We start from the raw sequence: 18,386 nt of genomic DNA, 5'->3' as shown, positions 1-18,386 counted from the left end.
AAAAGCATGGCCAATCAACTTTGTTTTGCACTCCTGTGACCCAGATTCAGCTGACAGCGGGCAAAAGCCTGCTGTCAGCTGACATCACAGAACCAGTCCAGGCTCTGAAAGGATCCTGACAATGTTGGGATCCGCCCTGATGCCTGACCGGCAGCTGACTCAGCCTCCCAGCGCACCGCAGAAATCCTGAGGCAGCCGCTCCTACCACCTCTAGAGCCGGGTGCTCCAGTGAGTGCTGGAGGGGCACAGCGGAGAGCCGGTGACTGATAGTCATTGCTCTGCTCACTAAAGATCGAGAACTGAATGATCAGCTCTCTTTGATCGATCAGTTCTCGGTGTAGAGGAGGCGGGGGGACAGATGCAGCATCAGATTGGTGCTGCATCTACATACCCTATATTACCAAAAGTATTGGGACACCTGTGTTTATACGCACATGAACTGTAATGGCATTCTAGTGTTAGCTAGTAGGGTTCAACATAGAGTTGGCCCGCCCTTTGCAGCTATAACAGCTTCAAATGCAAATCCATGCCAAACGACAGAGAGTGCCTAGATACAGACCATCCAGAGGTGATTAGCGATTGGCATGCTGTTTACCAGAGCCAGACAGAAAGCCAAGGCAATTCACATACACAGGATATCATCCCATGCGTGACGTTTTATGAAGCGAACATTAATAACATAACATTTTTCTGCACAATGTGATTATCTATCCGCAGACTCAATTTATGCTTCAGATTGTTAGAGGCAAAACAAGCAATTTAACAAACAAAGCATCTTCTCTCTGTATTCTTGCGTGCAAAAAAAAAAAAAAAGAATTGATCTCTGCATTGTAAGGAGGAAGATATGGTGGGTATACAGTGCCCTCTGCTGACAGGTTGGAGTAACACCAAGGGGGGAAGAGGATCATTTCCACCTAGCAACAATCCGTCATCTGTTTACTGAGAAGGACCAGTCACCTCCCCATAGGAAGCTCATGGCAGACGCTGCACATCATGCCCTCTGCAATCACTGACATCAAGCAGTAATTGGATTTAGTGCAGTTCACAATATGTATATAGACAAATAATTCCAGGAGGGGAATGTAAAGGACAACGAATGCTCCAGTAGGAGGTCTGCAGCAGATTTATAACAAGTGGAGAAAGGTTTAAATCCTGAATATTCCAGCTGGCCTCCAGAAATAGACATGTGAGCCATAAAGAAAAACACTGAAAACCCTCCCCCACCTAGATTTCCCATTGCAGACCTCCGGCCTTCTCATTGACCTTGATAGAGAATAATGGTCGCCCTGAATGAGAAGATTAGCCAATGGTGAACTGGGAAGGAATTAGGAAATCTCATAACTTGTGTCTGTATAACTGGAGATATATTTAATCCCCCCTTTCCTGAATTCTTTGACATACTCCATCCTTCAATATTCTGCCCATCCTCCTCCTGTTCTCTGCCCACTTCTCTCTGTGCCATGTCTGCGTTCTGCACCCATCCTCTTCCTTCTATTCCTGTTCTCTGCCCACTTCTCTGTGCCATGTCTGTGTTCTGCACCCATCCTCTTCCTTCTATTCCTGTTCTCTGCCCACTTCTCTGTGCCATGTCTGTGTTCTGCACCCATCCTCTTCCTTCTATTCCTGTTCTCTGCCCACTTCTCTGTGCCATGTCTGCGTTCTGCACCCATCCTCTTCCTTCTATTCCTGTTCTCTGCCCACTTCTCTGCCATGTCTGCGTTCTGCACCCATCCTCTTCCTTCTATTCCTGTTCTCTGCCCACTTCTCTGTGCCATGTCTGTGTTCTGTACCCATCCTCTTCCTTCTATTCCGGTTCTCTGCCCACTTCTCTGTGATGTTTGCGTTCTGCACCCATCCTCTTCCTTCTATTCCTGTTCTCTGCCCACTTCTCTGTGATGTTTGCGTTCTGCACCCATCCTCTTCCTTCTATTCCTGTTCTCTGCCCACTTCTCTGTGCCATGTCTGCGTTCTGCACCCACCCTCTTCCTGTTTTCTGCCCACTTCTCTGCCATGTCTGCGTTCTGCACCCATCCTCTTCCTTCTATTCCTGTTCTCTGCCCACTTCTCTGTGCCATGTCTGCGTTCTGCACCCATCCTCTTCCTGTTTTCTGCCCACTTCTCTGCCATGTCTGCGTTCTGCACCCATCCTCTTCCTTCTATTCCTGTTCTCTGCCCACTTCTCTGTGCCATGTCTGCGTTCTGCACCCACCCTCTTCCTTCTATTCCTGTTCTCTGCCCACTTCTCTGCCATGTCTGCGTTCTGCACCCACCCTCTTCCTTCTATTCCTGTTCTCTGCCCACTTCTCTGCCATGTCTGCGTTCTGCACCCATCCTCTTCCTTCTATTCCTGTTCTCTGCCCACTTCTCTGTGATGTTTGCGTTCTGCACCCATCCTCTTCCTTCTATTTCTGTTCTCTGCCCACTTCTGTGCCATGTCTGCGTTATGCACCCATCCTCTTCCTGTTTTCTGCCCACTTCTCTGCCATGTCTGCGTTCTGCACCCATCCTCTTCCTTCTATTCCTGTTCTCTGCCCACTTCTCTGATGTTTGCGTTCTGCACCCATCCTCTTCCTTCTATTCCTGTTCTCTGCCCACTTCTCTGTGCCATGTCTGCGTTCTGCACCCATCCTCTTCCTTCTATTCCTGTTCTCTGCCCACTTCTCTGATGTTTGCGTTCTGCACCCATCCTCTTCCTTCTATTCCTGTTCTCTGCCCACTTCTCTGTGCCATGTCTGCGTTCTGCACCCATCCTCTTCCTTCTATTCCTGTTCTCTGCCCACTTCTCTGTGATGTTTGCGTTCTGCACCCATCCTCTTCCTTCTATTCCTGTTCTCTGCCCACTTCTCTGTGCCATGTCTGCGTTCTGCACCCATCCTCTTCTTTCTATTCCTGTTCTCTGCCCACTTCTCTGTGCCATGTCTGCGTTCTGCACCCACCCTCTTCCTTCTATTCCTGTTCTCTGCCCACTTCTCTGCCATGTCTGCGTTCTGCACCCATCCTCTTCCTTCTATTCCTGTTCTCTGCCCACTTCTCTGTGCCATGTCTGCGTTCTGCACCCATCCTCTTCCTTCTATTCCTGTTCTCTGCCCACTTCTCTCTGCCATGTCTGCGTTCTGCACCCATCCTCTTCCTTCTATTCCTGTTCTCTGCCCACTTCTCTCTGCCATGTCTGTGTTCTGTACCCATCCTCTTCCTTCTATTCCTGTTCTCTGCCCACTTCTCTCTACTGCTTCCACTATCTGCTCTGTCTGATCTGTCTCTTCTCTCTGCACACTTCTCTCTACTGTATCCGTTATCTGCTTCCTCCCCTACAATGATCTGCATACTTCCCTCTGGCTGCACCCATTCTCTGCTTCTTTCCACTCTGCTATCTGCACCCTCCAATCCTGTTCTCTGCCATCTTATCTCTGCTGCATCCATTCTCTTCATGCTCCCATCTGGTTATCAGACTACTTTTTTCCTGAACCCATTCTTGGCATCCTGACATCCTATTCTCTACCGCAGCCATTTTATGAATTCTCCTATCTTGTTCTCTGCCCACTTCTCCCTGCATCCTGTTCTCTGCTGCAACTATTCTCTGCACCCTCTTATCCTGTTCCCTGCACACTTCTCTATGCTGCACCCATTCTCTGCAGTCTGCCATCATGTTCTCCGCCACACCTTCTCTCTGCACCATCTTTCCTGTTCTCTGTCCAGTTCTCTCTGCTGCACCCATTCTTGGCATCCTGCCAACGTCTTCTCTGCCGCTCGTATTATCTCCTATTCTCTACACACTCGTATCCTGTTCTCTGCCCACTTCTCTATGCTGCATCAATTCTCTCCATCCCATTCTCTGCACACTTCTCTCTGCATCCTGCCATCCTGTTCTCTACCACACCTATTCTCTGCCCACTTCTCTGCTGCACCCATTCTTGGTATCCTCCAATCCCCTTCTCTGCCCCTTCACACAATATTACAGCAGGCCTTCTAAAATATACTAAAACCTTCATTGTAAGAGTAAATCCGTAAAGTACCTACCCTTTGCTTCCCTAGATTGTGATCACCCTGTATATACAGGTCTGTGAGTAGGGAACAAGAAGCAGGCATTAGGCTCCTAGGGTTGAGCAGACTTTTTAAAGGAAAAGCATGGCCAAAGAACTTTGTTTTGCACTCCTGTGACCCAGATTCAGCTGACAGCAAACAAAAGCCTGCTGTTAGCTGACATTACAGAACCAGTCCAGGCTCTGAAAGGATTCCGACAATGTTGGGATCCGCCCTGATGCCTGACCGGCAGCTGACTCAGCCTCCCAGCGCACCGCTGAGAGCCAGAGGCAGCTGCTCCTACCCCCTCTCGAGACGGGTGCTTCAGTGAGTGCTGGAGGGGAACAGCGGAGAGCCGGCGACTGATAGTCATTGCTCTGCTCACTAAAGAGCGAGAACTGAATGATCAGCTGTCTTTGATCGCTCAGTTCTCGGTGTAGAGGAGGCGGGGGGACAGATGCAGCATTGGATCGGTGCTGCATCTACATAACCTATATTACCAAACGTATTGGGACGCCTGTCTTTATACGCACATGAACTGTAACGGCATCCCAGTCTTAGTCCGTAGGGTTCAATATTGGGTTGGCCCACCCTTTGCAGCCATAACAGCTTCAACTCTTCTGGGAAGGCTGTCCACAAGGTTTAGGAGTGTGTCTATGGGAATGTTTGACCATTCTTCCAGAAGGGCATTTGTGAGGTCAGGCTCTGATGTTGGAGAGAAAGCCTGGCTTGCAGTCTCCACTCTAATTCATCCCAAAAGTGTTCTATCAGACCCTGTGCAGGCCAGCCAAGTTCCTCCACCCCAAACTTGCTTAGAGTCGTGACCTCAACACCTTTGGGATGAATTAGAGTGGAGACTGTGAGCCAAGCCTTCTTGTCCAACATCAGTGCCTGATCTCACAAATGCACTTCTGGAAGAATGGTCAAACATTCCCATAGACACACTCCTAAACCTTGTGGACAGCCTTCCCAGAAGAGTTGAAGCTGTTATAGCTGAAAAGGGTGGGCCAACTCAATATTGAACCCTACAGACTAAGACTGGGATGCCATTAAAGTTCATCCAGCGCAGTTCCTCCACCCCAAACTCTCTCATCCATCTCTTTATGAACCTTGCTTTGTGCACTGGTGCGCAGTCATGTCGGAACAGGAAGGGACCATTTCCAAACTGTTCCCACAAAGTTGGGAGCATGAAATTGTCCAAAATGTCTTGGTTTGCTGACGCCTTATGAGTTCCCTTCACTGGAACTAAGGGGCCAAGCCCAACCCCTGAAAAACAACCCCACACCATAATCCCCCCTCCACCAAATGATTTGGACCAGTGCACAAAGCAAGGTCCATAAAGACATGGATGAGCGAGTTTGTGGTGGAGGAACTTGTCCTGACCTCAACACCTTTAGGATGAATTAGAGGGGAGACTGCAAGCCAGGCCTTCTCATCTAACATCAGTGTCTGACCTCACAAATGCTCTTCTGGAAGAATGGCCAAACATTCCCATAGACACACTCCTAAACCTTGTGGACAGCCTTCCCAGAAGAGTTGAAGCTGTTATAGCTGCAAAGGGCGGGCCAATTATAATGCCATTAAAGTTCGTGTACGTGTAAAGGCAGGCGTCCCAATCCTTTTGGTAATATAGCGCAGGGAAGTATGAGTGTTTATTTTTTGTAGAAGCCCGCACTTCTCTTTTAAGGCGCAGGGATCAGTTCTGTGGCTATTTTGCAATCATTGGTGTGTCTATATATTTTAAAAAAAAAAACTTCATTCCAGCAGGCTCTACTTGCCTGCTTCTCAGTCTAAACAACACGATTTGTGTTTTTTTTAATGGAATTCACCTGGCTACATAATTGCAGCCAGAGACAGGTGCATTCCTGGGGTGGATGAGAGGCTCTGGAATGGAGATGTAAAAAGCCTGGGTGATGTATAAACCCATACAAGACATCTCCTGGCTCTCTGGGAGACGTTCAGCTACAGATCACACAGCAGAGCACCATCTCCCCCTCCGATACAAGCAGATGTGACATGAGCCCCCAATAAAAAAGAACTACAGACCTGTTTTGGTTAACAAGAGATTGTCCAGATGTCGATCTCCCACTCCGAGGATGTATGTGATGACGCAGTATCCCGCTGAAAAGGAAGAATACCGTGTAATGAGACAAGGACTGTGACTATTAACAAGGCGGAGAAGTAGCGGTGGTCGGCTTTTTCCAGAAGGCAAAACAATCCCTGATTAGTACAATGTTATTTTCCTCCCCTGTCCTACTTATAACACAAAGACCGCCACATTCTGTGTGTCACCTTTTCTTTAAAGAAAACCAGTCCTTAAAGCGGACCTTCAGTCATTTTTTCATCTTTCTATCTATCTTCTGCCCTTGTTGTTGTTTTAACTTTGGATAGTAAAACATTTTTTTTCTGCCAGTAAATACCTTATACAGCCCACTTCCTGTTTCTTGTCTGGTAAAAAGCCCTAGGATCATGACATCATTAACAGCTCTCTCACTCTTGTTAGGGTTTGCCCGGAAGGGGGGGGGGGGGGGGGGGGGGGTGAGTCATAAGAGGGCCAATGAGAGCTGGAGGTGTGCCTCTGTGTGTCTGTGTAAATCCAGGAAGTGAACAGGCAGCAGCTTCAGCTGCCCACAGTTAAAATGGTTGCAGCCAGAGCCAGACTCAGTGGAGGGAGATTTCTGCAGCATATTTGGCAAATACAGAATCACAGTACAGTGGAACCTTGGATTACAAGCATAATCCATTCCAGGAGAATTATTGTAATCCAAAGCACTCACATATCAAAGCGAGTTTCTCCATAGAAGTCAATGGAAATGAAGATAATTAGTTTCGCATTGACTTCTATTGCATGCAATACCGCATGTGACCAGAGGTGGGGGGTGGGGGGGGGGGCGCCAGAGAGCCTCGGAAATACTCGGGGACAGCTTGGCTGAACTCGGAAACCCACTGAAAGGCTTGAATGAAGTATTTCTGAGTGATTCCGAGTATTTCCGAACCGTTCCGAGTGTCACCGGCGCCCCCGCACCTCTGGCCAAATGTGGTACTGCACACCCCATTGGCTTGAATCCTGCTCGTTTTGCGAGACGACACTCGCAAATCGAGTCAGGATTTTTTTTTTTTAAAAGTTGCTCGCCTTTCAAAACACTCGTTAACCGCGTTACTCATAAACCAAGGTTCCACTGTATATATAAAATAATATGCAAAGTGGTTGGAGGGAAGCATCAGAATGGCAAAGATGTTTTTATTACAAATTATGTGAGCAGACTGCAGTTCCTCTTTAAAGGGTAACTCCATTTTTGCAGAAAAAAAAATATATATATAGCAAATAAAAAAAAATAATATAGCATATACAATTAATAGACAAGCAATATTGTAAATTGACCAGTGACGCAACGCGTCGGCTGGAGCCTTGTGACGTAATTTCCGGTGGCATTTTACGGTATTGCGGTGAGGAGGCGAGTGTGTCACTACTCCCATTGTTTCTTACTGCAATTTTTATTCTTACTTGATGTAAGCAGCTTCTTTTACTTAATACATTTACTTTTTATTTGGCAATATTGCACTATGGCTGATTTTTGTTTCCTTTGAGCGCCATTTATACAAGAAGCGCCATTTCTTGGAACGAGCTGTTAATTCCCCATTAAAGTGGTTGTAAACTTCAGACATGAAGTATGCACAAAGCATCTCCCTCTATAGCAGGGGTAGGCAACCTCGGCACTCCAACTGTGGTGAAACAAATGCCTCTGCTTCTAGGAGTCATGCCTGTGATTGTCAGGGTCTTAAAATGTCTCATGGGACTTGTAGTTTCACCACAGCTGGAGGGCCGAGGGTGCCTACCTCTGCTCTATACTGTGGGCTTGTCTCAATCGAGAGCACCAAGTGTCATTTTTGTCCGCTGCTTCATTCCTCTGCTGTCAGCCACTTCTGACAAGTTTTCCTGACACCAAGAGAAAAATGGTGACAAGGGAGGATCTCCAGTTGCTTGACAGCCTCAGCTCTGTTGCTGTGTGAATGGGGGTGTCCCTTCTTTCCAATCAGCTCTTCTCAGTGATGTTACTTCAGCTCTCCACCCCCTGCTTTTCAAAGCTGAGAGATCCTGTGTAAATTCTTCACGTTGAATGGATGTAGGGAAAAGATGGCTGTAGATAGACAGGTACAACTTAGGTAGGAGAATTTGTTTCATCTTTGTGTATCACCTGAGGCCAGTCAATTCAATAGGTATATGGAAGGGTTTACAATCAATTTAAGGAAACATTTCTTTTCTGTGCATGGGCAAAGCACAGGTTCACTTTGTTCTCCACCCTCTTTCAATGCAAAATCCACTCCAATACTGTCGCCTGTCAAATGACCAAACCTCTACTGCTCACTGATGGTCAAGTACAGTGGAACCTCAGATTACGAGCATAATCCGTTCCGGGAGTATGCTCGTAATCCAAAGTACTCGCATATCAAAGTGAGTTTTGCCATTGAAGTCAATGGAAACGAAAATAATTTGTTCCCCGTTGACTTCAATGGGATGCAATACCGCATGCGGCCAGAGGTGGGGGGGGGGGGGGGGCGCTGTAGAGCCTCGGAAAGACCGAAAAGGCCCGAGGGACACTTCGGCTGACCTCGGCAAACCTCGGAAAGACTTCATGAGCCTTTCCAAGGTCTGCCGAGATCAGCCGAACTGTCCTCGGGCCTTTCCGTGCATTTCCGAACGCCGATGATCGGCGCTGTTCGGCTCCGGCGCCCCCCACCTCAGGCCAAAAGCGGTACTGCACACCTCTTTTGGCCTGAATCCTGCTTGTTCTGCGAGACAAAACTCGCAAACCGAGTAAGGATTTTTAGAAATACAGTGCTCGTTTTGCGAAACGCTCATTAACCGCTTTACTCACAAACCGAGGTTCCACTGTAGTTGACAGTTAACTTACAGGAGTTGGGCTTGGGCAAGGGAGAGGCAGAGCCCAACCTTGACTTGGGCATACGTAAACCCCGGGGCCCGTGGTTTAAAGGGGACCTTGATCACAGAGATTTACTGCACTTCAGCAATATTGTTAGATGAAGCACTTTTTAGGCCAGGACATGTGCAGCTTCATTTACAAACCAATGCCTTGTAAAAACACACGTCACTGTGAAATTTTATACTAAACTTACCACAACTTTTTACATACGTGTCCATGACCTCCGCACTTATTCCATATGGCCCTTTATCACTCGGAGCATGTTTCCTAAAAAAGTTCTATGAAAAAAAAAAACATTTATGTAACAAAAAATTACATTGGTAAAAAATACAACACTAGAGGGCACAGAAAAAAATAAATAAAATAAAAACAAATAGATAAAGACATTCAAACGCCTCCATTCTAGTAAATATGTGTCTTTGTCCCCTTAGGAAAGATTTGAACATGTCGGCAATAATGACAGAAACAGCAATAAAAACCTTGAACATTCATCACTGAGGCGCTGGACTCGCCAATTTGTGGCTGAAGAAGGTCAATCACATCCATATGGGGAGTAATGACTCTAGGGAGCCTGCTCTAAGACCCCTTTTACACCAAGGCAGTTTTCAGGCGTTATAGTGCTAGAAATAGCGCCTGTAAAGCGGCTGAAAACTGCCTTCCATTAATTACAATGGGTGCTTTTACACCCGGGCGGTGCGCTTGCGGGACGTTCGGAAAAGTCCTGCAAGCAGCATTTTCGAGGCGGTTTGGGATCGCTGTATACAGCGCTCCCAAAATGCTCCTGCCCATTGCAATGAATGGGCCCGCGCTTCCAAAGCGCCACAACACAGCAGTTTTTAAACATCCCTTCTGGCTCCAGATGCTGCTTGCTGTTCCACTACATTGATCCCTGACTTCTGGCTTGGCTGATTATCCGGTTACTGAACTTTGGCTATGTTTTGACTACGTTTGTTCTTTTTACTTTTAATATTAAAGAGGGAGTCCACCCAAAAAAAAAAAATATTAAAAGCCAGCAGCTACAAATACTGCAGCTGCTGACTTTTAATAAATGGCCACTTACCTGTCCCAGGGTCCAGCGATGTCGGCAGCTGACGCCGATCACTTGCTCGACTCTCGGCAGCTGCCGCCGCCATCCTAGGTGAGGGAATCAGGAAGTGAAGCCTGAAAACATATCCTGTTGGGGCGCCTTGAGGACTGGAGTTGAGAAACATTGTTCTAAGCTTTAAAGCCTCGACAGGGACTCCCTTTCCTGGTCTATCCAAAAGTAAATAAAATGTATTGGCTGGAGTTGAGCTTTAAGATAATATTACAGTAGGATTGGATGAAGAAGTTTGATATTTTATTACAAAGATTCTCATATTGCTGCAAAAGAATCAGTTCCAAGCCAATAAGAAGCTCATTACAGGCTGATGGGACCCCCCCCATCAAAATAACCACTATAGCATGGTGACATAACAGTTGGCTGATCTATAGAGGAGGACCTCCCTGATGACACCAACTGGCCATAGTTGGTGGGAACAATCAGGCAGCTTAAAAGAAAACATTATTGCCAGGACTCTGCTGCCTGGAGAACGGAAGAGACGTGTTCAACACCGAATGACCTCTAATGCCAACGTGGAGATTAATACTTGACTGTAGAACATCTCACCACCACATAACACTCACCTGAATACTTCCTTCTGTGGCTAGGACTTCAGCAACTGGCACAGACTGAATAAACTGCATAAATCCTGTAAAAAAAATTGATCATATTAGGAATAAATTCCAATACAATCAAGCATATATACCAATCAACCATAAATGTATGACCACGGACAGGTTAAGTGACCAACATTGATTATCTTGTTACAGCGGCACCTGAAAGTTGGTGGGATATATTAGACATCAAGTAAACATGCTGTCCCTGAAGTTGGTGTTGAAAGCAGTAAAACGGTCATCATGGAGTTTGTGGTATATGGGGCAGCATTGGTTAGTTAGTTAGAGATTATATATATATATATATATATATATATATATATATATATATATATATATATATATATATATATATATATATATATATATATATATATATATATATATATATAAAAAATCAAAAACAAACTGCGCTTATGATAAACAAAAAATTGCAGCTGCAACAATCAAGTGAGATATTATCGCAAAAATTAAATAGGTTAACAAGTATGTTGCGCTTAAATGAAATAAACAGTAAATAAAAAATATAAACAAGTGAGTCCAAGAGTCACAAACGTGACACAATAGTGAAAGTTTGAATGCTGCGTCACCAACTTTCTCCACCTTGAGCGACCACCAGCAAAAAAAAAAAAAAATTGGATGTGCCCTTACCAAAGAGCATTGACCACCTATTATGGGGGGGGGTCAACATAGGCTTGTATGTCTGGAAAAACTCCACGTTTGTAAGGAAGTCCGCTCAACAGAAACTTCAAGCCACCACCGGTGAAAACATCTGGTTTCTTTTACTACAACCGAGACATCAGGTCATACACCCCAAGTGAGAGACAAACGCCACAATAGTGTAAAACCTTTTTATACCAGGATTAATTAAAGGTAATGCACATACATGAAAATACGATTAAAAAAACATGTACAAGCGACAAAACCGGTCAACCGATAGCGTAATTTCCTGTCATCACGTTTGGAGAATCTACCTCTGAAACTATTGTGTTTAGTACATGCTGTTTTAATCGTCTTTTCATGTAAGTGCATTACCATTATTAAATCCTGGTAAAAAAGGTTTTACACTATTGTGGCATTTGTCTCTCATTTGGGGTATATGACCTGATGTCATGGTTGGAGTAAAAGAAACCAGATGTTTTACCGGTGGTGGCTTGAAGCTTCTGTTGAGCGGACCTCCTTACAGATGGAGTTTTTCCAGACATACAAGCCTATGTTGACCCCCCATAATAGGTGGTCCATGCTCTTTGGTAAGGGCACATTATTTTTTTTGGTGGTGGTCACACAAGGTGGAGGAAGTTGGTGACACAGCATTCATACTTTAAACTATTGTGTCACGTTTGTGACTCTTTGACTCACTTGGTTATATTATTTATTTACTGTTTATTTCATTTAAGCGCAACATACTTGTTCACCATATGGAGCAGCATAGCTACCCATGCTGACCCGTGTCCACTGCCAAAAGCGCTTACAATGGGCTGGTGAACTGGAGCACGGAGCAATGGAACAAGGTGGCCTAGTCTGATAAATCACGTTTTCTTTTACATCACATGGATGGCCGGGTGTGTGTGAGTCACTTACCTGGGGAAGAGATGGTACAACCCTCCTTGGAAACAGTATTCCCTGATGGCAGTGACCTCTTTCAGTAGCAGAATGTGCCCTGCTACACTACAAAAATGGTTCAAGAATGGTTTGAGGAACACAGTGAACTTGAGGTGTTGACTTGGCCTCTAAAAATTCTCCAGATCTCAATCCAATCGAGCATCTGTGAGATGTCCTGGAAAACCAAGTCCGATCCATGGTGGCCTCACCTTGCAACTTACAGGACTTAAAAGATCTGCTACTGATGGCTTGGTGCCAGATAACACAGCATACCTTCAGAGGTCTGGTGGTATCCATGCCTCGATGTGTCAGGGCTACTTTGGTGGCAAAAAGGGGACCTATTAGCTGGGTTTTTATAAAGTTGTGGCTGACTGGTGCATTTCAAGAAGGTATTGCCCATCCTACTGGTAAAAATCGTCTTCCGGATCTTGATTGTTGGCCAAGGCAGTTTGTAACTTAGGGGGTATTTTTTTTTATTTTTAAAAAGAAGGTCCACAGTACTAAGTAAAGAAAAGTTCATGATTGCACTCTCGCCTAGCAGTAAGAAGGGTCGCTAGTTCGAATCCCAACCACGACACTACCTGCCTGGAGTTTGCATGTTCTCCCTGTGCCTGCGTGGGTTTCCCCCGGGTACTCCGGTTTCCTCCCACACTCCAAAGACATGCTGGTAGGTTAATTGAATCCTGTCTAAATTGTCCCTAGTATGTATGAATGTGAGTTAGGGACCTTAGATTGTAAGCTCCTTGAGGGTAGGGACGGCGCTATATAAGTACCTGAAATAAATAAATAAAATAAATAAATAAATGATTGGAAAAATAATGGTCAGGTGACTGGGCTCTCCTCTTCATATTATATTGGTAGGTGTGCTTACAATGGTAAGCTTTTATTCATTAGGTTTAAACCATCTATCCAAAAGAAAAACTGCCTAAAAAAAAAAAGTAATAGCTGGAGTTGGGCCTTAATTTGTTTGTCTTTTACCTTAAAGTGGTTCTAAACTCAAAAGGTTTTTACCCTAATGCAATTTTTTGCATTAAGGTAAAAAACCTCCCCATTACCTGTTCTAACCCCCCCCCCCCCAATCCCTAAACAAGTACCTGACTCCTGTCACCACACCAGCTTTATCTAATGAATCTTATACAACGACTTGCCCTAGCAAACTGGCAGCCAATGGACTTGCCCTAGCAAACTGGCAGCCAATGGACTTGCCCTAGCAAACTGGCAGCCAATGGCCTGCCCTAGCAAACTGGCAGCCAATGGCCTGCCCTAGCAAACTGGCAGCCAATGGCCTGCCCTAGCAAACTGGCAGCCAATGGCCTGCCCTAGCAAACTGGCAGCCAATGACCTGCCCTAGAAATTGCCAGCCAATGACCTGCCCTAGAAATTGCCAGCCAATGACTTGCCCTAGAAATTGCCAGCCAATGACTTGCCCTAGAAATTGCCAGCCAATGACTTGCCCTAGAAATTGCCAGCCAATGACTTGCCCTAGAAATTGCCAGCCAATGACTTGCCCTAGAAATTGCCAGCCAATGACTTGCCCTAGAAATTGCCAGCCAATGACTTGCCCTAGAAATTGCCAGCCAATGATTTGCCCTAGAAATTGCCAGCCAATGATTTGCCCTAGAAATTGTCAGCCAATGACTTCCCCTAGCAAATCTCATTTTATCTGAAATGCGTTAAGAGGAGGGTTTCTGTTTTATCTATAGAGGGCATTTATTTTGACTGGAGTTCTTCTTTAAATAAAAAATAAACCAACAATTCTAAAAACTATTTTTAAAATTCACCACAATTCACATTCTTAATGTCTTCATCAGGCCATTAAAAGGTTTTTTCTTTTTCTTCCCTTTAAATCTCTCTCAGAGAACAGCTGCTCTCAAACAAAACAGGAGAACAAACATCCATTTGGTGCTGCAGAGTCAGGAAAGGATCATTTTGTCTGAGATTTCCATTAAGGTACAATAACTGTTCTTAGCCCAACAAAGGAACTATTAAAATGTCCCCAGAAAGAGCACTTTAATTATGTATACAGGTCTTACAGAAACCCCCCACTGCTCTATTTAGAAACAGAGGGCTGGTTGAAGAACAGAATGCTTGGTGGGAGTACTAACCATTATACTGGCCAATGCTGGGCACAGACAGGCAGATCAATAAGATTTACAGCTATATAGTGCGAGGGATGACCTAATGAGTATATTTTAATCTGGTACGTTGAAGTCAAAGGAAGTTGGGGGGGGGGGGGGGGGGGGAGAGCTAAACAAAGCATAATTCATCTTTAAAGGCCACCGGAGTGAACTTTGTTCTCCATTCCTTTGACCCAGATTCAGCCGTCAGTGGGCTGAAGTCCGCTGTCAGCTAACGTCACTTAGCTGGTTCAGGCTCTGGATCGAACCCCTACTTTAATGTCGGGATCCACTCAGATGCCCGACCGGTAGCTGGCTCGGCCACTCAGCGTGCGGCTGGGAGACTGAGCCAGTTGCTCTCGCCCCCTCCATAGCCCGGAGCTCCAGTGAGAGCTGGAGGGTCAGAGTAGAGAGTCAGTGACTGACAGCCACCAGCTCTCTGAAGTCCGAGAACTGAGCGATCAGCTGCCTTTCATCGCTCGGTTCTCCGTCTTAGAGGCAGCAGGGGATTGCTGCTGCATCCGCCTAGGTGAGTATATGGAGGTTTATCTATTTAATCCCCATACTTCTCCTTTAGGGGCCATATTTTGAGGGCCACACCTACTTCATTTGAGGATAAAGATGATAGCACTTCAATCCTTAAAAGCTGAACTCCAAGTATAGTTTTTATTAAAAAGTTATATTGGTTGAGCTTGGACTATTGCACAGTGCCTTGAATAAGTATTCATACCCCTTGACATTTTCCACATTTTGTCATGTTACAACCAAAAACCTAAATGTATTTTATTGGGGTTTTATGTGATAGACCAGTGATGGCGAACCTTGGCACCCCAGATGTTTTGGAACTACATTTCCCATGATGCTCAACTCCACTGCAGAGTGTATGAGCATCATGAGAAATGTAGTTACAAAACATCCGGGGTGCCAAGGTTCGCCATCACCGTGATGGACCAACATAAAGTGGCACATAATTGTGAAGTGGATGGAAAATGATGAATGGTTTTCAAATTTTTTTACAAATAAATATCTGAAAAGTGTGGTGTGCATTTGTATTCAGCCCCCTTTACTCTGATACCCCTAACTAAAATCTAGTGGAACTATTTGCCTTCAGAATTCACCTAATTAGTAAATAGAATCCACCTGTGTGTAATTTAATCTCAGTATGAATACAGTTCTATGAAGTCCTCAGAGGTTTGTTAGAGAACCTTAGTGAACAAACAGCATCATGAAGGCCAAGGAACACACCAGAAAGGTCAGGGATAAAGTTGTGGAGAAGTTTAAAAGCAGGGTTAGGTTATAAAAAAAGATCCAAAGCTTTGAACATCTCACAGAGCTCTGTTCAATCCATCATCCGAAAATGGAAAGAATATGGCACAACTGCAAACCTACCAAGACATGGCCGTCCACCTAAACTGACAGGCTGGGCAAGGAGAGTATAATCAGAGAATCAGGCCCATGGTAACTCTGGAGGAGCTGCAGAGATCTACAGCTATTAGTCGTGCTCTCCACAAATCCGGTCTTTATGGAAAAGTGGCAAGAAGAAAGCCATTGTTGGAAAAAAAGCCATAAGAAGTCCCATTTGCAGTTTGTGAGAAGCCATGTGGGGGACACAGCAAACATGTGGAAGAAGGTGCTCTGGTCAGATGAGACCAAAATTGAACTTTTTGGCCTAAAAGCAAAATGTGTGGCAGAACACTAACCCTGCACATCACCCTAAATACACCATTCCCACCGTGAAACATGGTGGTGGCAGCATCATGTTGTGGGGTTGTTTCTTCAGTAGGGACAGGGAAGCTGGTCAGAGTTGATGGGAAGATGGATGGACCCAAATACAGGGCAATCTTAGACGAAAACCACTGTATTAGTGTCACTGGTTCTTGCAAATTATCAAAAGTGTTAGTGTCTGAATGTCCACCGCAATATTGTAGACCTGCTACAAGTCATTGATCGCCGCCATTATTAATATACTTATTTTTTTTTTCCATAAACATATTCCATAGTTTGTAGACGCTATAACGTGTAAACCAATCAATAAATGCTTATTGGGAAATTTTTTTATCAAACATATGTTGCAGAATACATATTGGCCTAAATTTATAAAACAAAAACAGATTTTTTGCATTTTTTTATTGGATGTGTTTTATAGCAGAAAGTAAAAACTATTGTTGTTTTTTTTCAAAATTGTCGCTCTTTGCTTATAGCGCAAAAAAATAAATAAAAGGTGATCAAATACCACCAATAGAAAGCTCTATTTGTGTAAAAAAAAAAAAAAAAAAGATAACTTATTTGGGTTAAGTGTTTAACGACCACGCAATTGTCAGTTAAAGTAACGCAGTGCTGTATCGCAAAAAATGGACTGGTCATAAAGGGGGGTAAATCTGTATCTAAAACCTAAACTAGATTACACATAGTTTGCTAAAGCACTTTGTATGAATAACAATTTCTAAAAAAAAAAAAGAACAAAAAATAGAATTTTTGTACTTGCAGTAAAATACATTCCTTAAGGATAATTTAGAGACACGGCTGTTATATGAAGATCAGGAAACAGCTAGTCTGCATGAAGAAGGCAGCATAACCCCCACTGGTTGATTGCCAATCACCAGCTGTGTCTCTCAATGAACGATCGAGAAATAATAAAATGGCATGTGGAACTAAAGGATTCATATGTCGAAAATTACTGTTGCAAGTATTAACTGTATAGAGCTACTAGAACACAAGGGGGAACATTTACGAAAACTGGTGCACCTCTGCATAGTAACCAATCATCTTCCAGGCTTTATTGTCAAACCTTAAATGATCAGACTGCTGTTAGAAGCTGATTGGTTACTATGCACAGCTGCACCAGATTCTGTGTGTAGCAGTTTTAGTAAATCTCCCCCAAAATTTTTTTGCTATAGCAGTTCAACTGCTTCCCGCCCACCGTATAGTGAAACGACGGATGGGCGGGGGTACTCTCCTTCTGGGAGGATGTCATATATCTTTCTCCCATTCTTGCCGGGCAAGCGAGGCAATCAGAGGTGCGTTGTGTCCCTAGGACATATCGCATCAGCGATCGTGGTAAAGAGCCTATGACGTAGGCTCTCTTTACCATGTGATCAGCTGTGTCCAATCACAGCTGATCACAGATTAAACAGAAAATGACAGTTATCGGCATTCCTCTCCCCACGCTGACAGCGTGAGAGGAGAGCCGGTAGGCTGCATTCCTCAGCGGAAACAACTGCAATGACAATCAGTGCCCTGATGATCAGTGCAGTCCCATCAGTGCCCACTAGTGCTGACAATCAGTGCCCAGCAGTGCCTCCTCATCAGTGTCGCCTATCTGTGCTGAATATTAGTGCCTCCTCATCAGTGCCCATCAGTGAAGGAGAAAAATTACTTATTTACAAAAACGACACAACCTAACACAATCTTGTTGTAGCAGTTGTAAGCCTCCATCCCTAATAAGTATTAAACAGAAGGAAGAGAGAAATGGGACTTTGAGTGAGGCTGGTCGCTGAATGGATACCTTATTCAAATCATTTATAAAATCATTAATAACAAATCACACTATAAAGAATGTCAATCTGTGAATACAGGACACAATATAATAATATGATACACTTGTATAAGTATATAATTGTTATACAGAGTGGGGCGGGGCCAGCGGTAAAGCGCCACTATTGTAAGCGGCGCTTTGCCGTCGGTACTCAGCCGCTAGCGAGGCGGTTTTACCCCCCCACTAGCGGCCGAGAAAGGGTTAAAAACCACCGCAAAGCGCCTCTGCAGAGGCGCTTTGCCGGCGGTATAGCCGTGCTGTCCCATTGATTTCAATGGACAGGAGCGGTGAAGGAGCGGTGTATACTCCTTCACCGCTCCGAAGATGCTGCTAGCAGGACTTTTTTTCCCATTCTGCCAGCACACCGCTCCAGTGTGAAAGCCCTCGGGGCTTTCACAGTGGAGACACAGCAGCGGCTATTTCGGGTCAGTTTGCAGGCACCATTATTAGCGCAATAGCGCCTGCAAACCGCCC

The 18,386-nt window shown here is 44.9% G+C and overlaps 1 protein-coding gene across 2 annotated transcripts in view; it reads right to left on the bottom strand.

Moving 5' to 3' along the window:
- The window catches only part of PIK3C3 (phosphatidylinositol 3-kinase catalytic subunit type 3), a 311,657-nt gene that overhangs the window by 162,345 nt on the left and 130,926 nt on the right, over window positions 1-18,386 (bottom strand). For both annotated transcript variants that reach the window (XM_073618729.1, XM_073618740.1), the window contains 3 exons: window positions 10,629-10,693; window positions 9,157-9,241; window positions 6,067-6,141 (listed from right to left, as the gene is read on the bottom strand). In XM_073618729.1, coding sequence (XP_073474830.1) covers window positions 6,067-6,141; window positions 9,157-9,241; window positions 10,629-10,693 — 225 coding nt within the window. The remainder of the gene's footprint in view (window positions 1-6,066; window positions 6,142-9,156; window positions 9,242-10,628; window positions 10,694-18,386) is intronic.

The sequence above is a fragment of the Aquarana catesbeiana genome, linkage group LG01 (assembly GCF_042186555.1).
Source record: "Aquarana catesbeiana isolate 2022-GZ linkage group LG01, ASM4218655v1, whole genome shotgun sequence".
Classification (NCBI taxonomy): Eukaryota; Metazoa; Chordata; class Amphibia; order Anura; family Ranidae; genus Aquarana; species Aquarana catesbeiana.
This window is presented reverse-complemented; position numbering and strand designations above follow the sequence as displayed.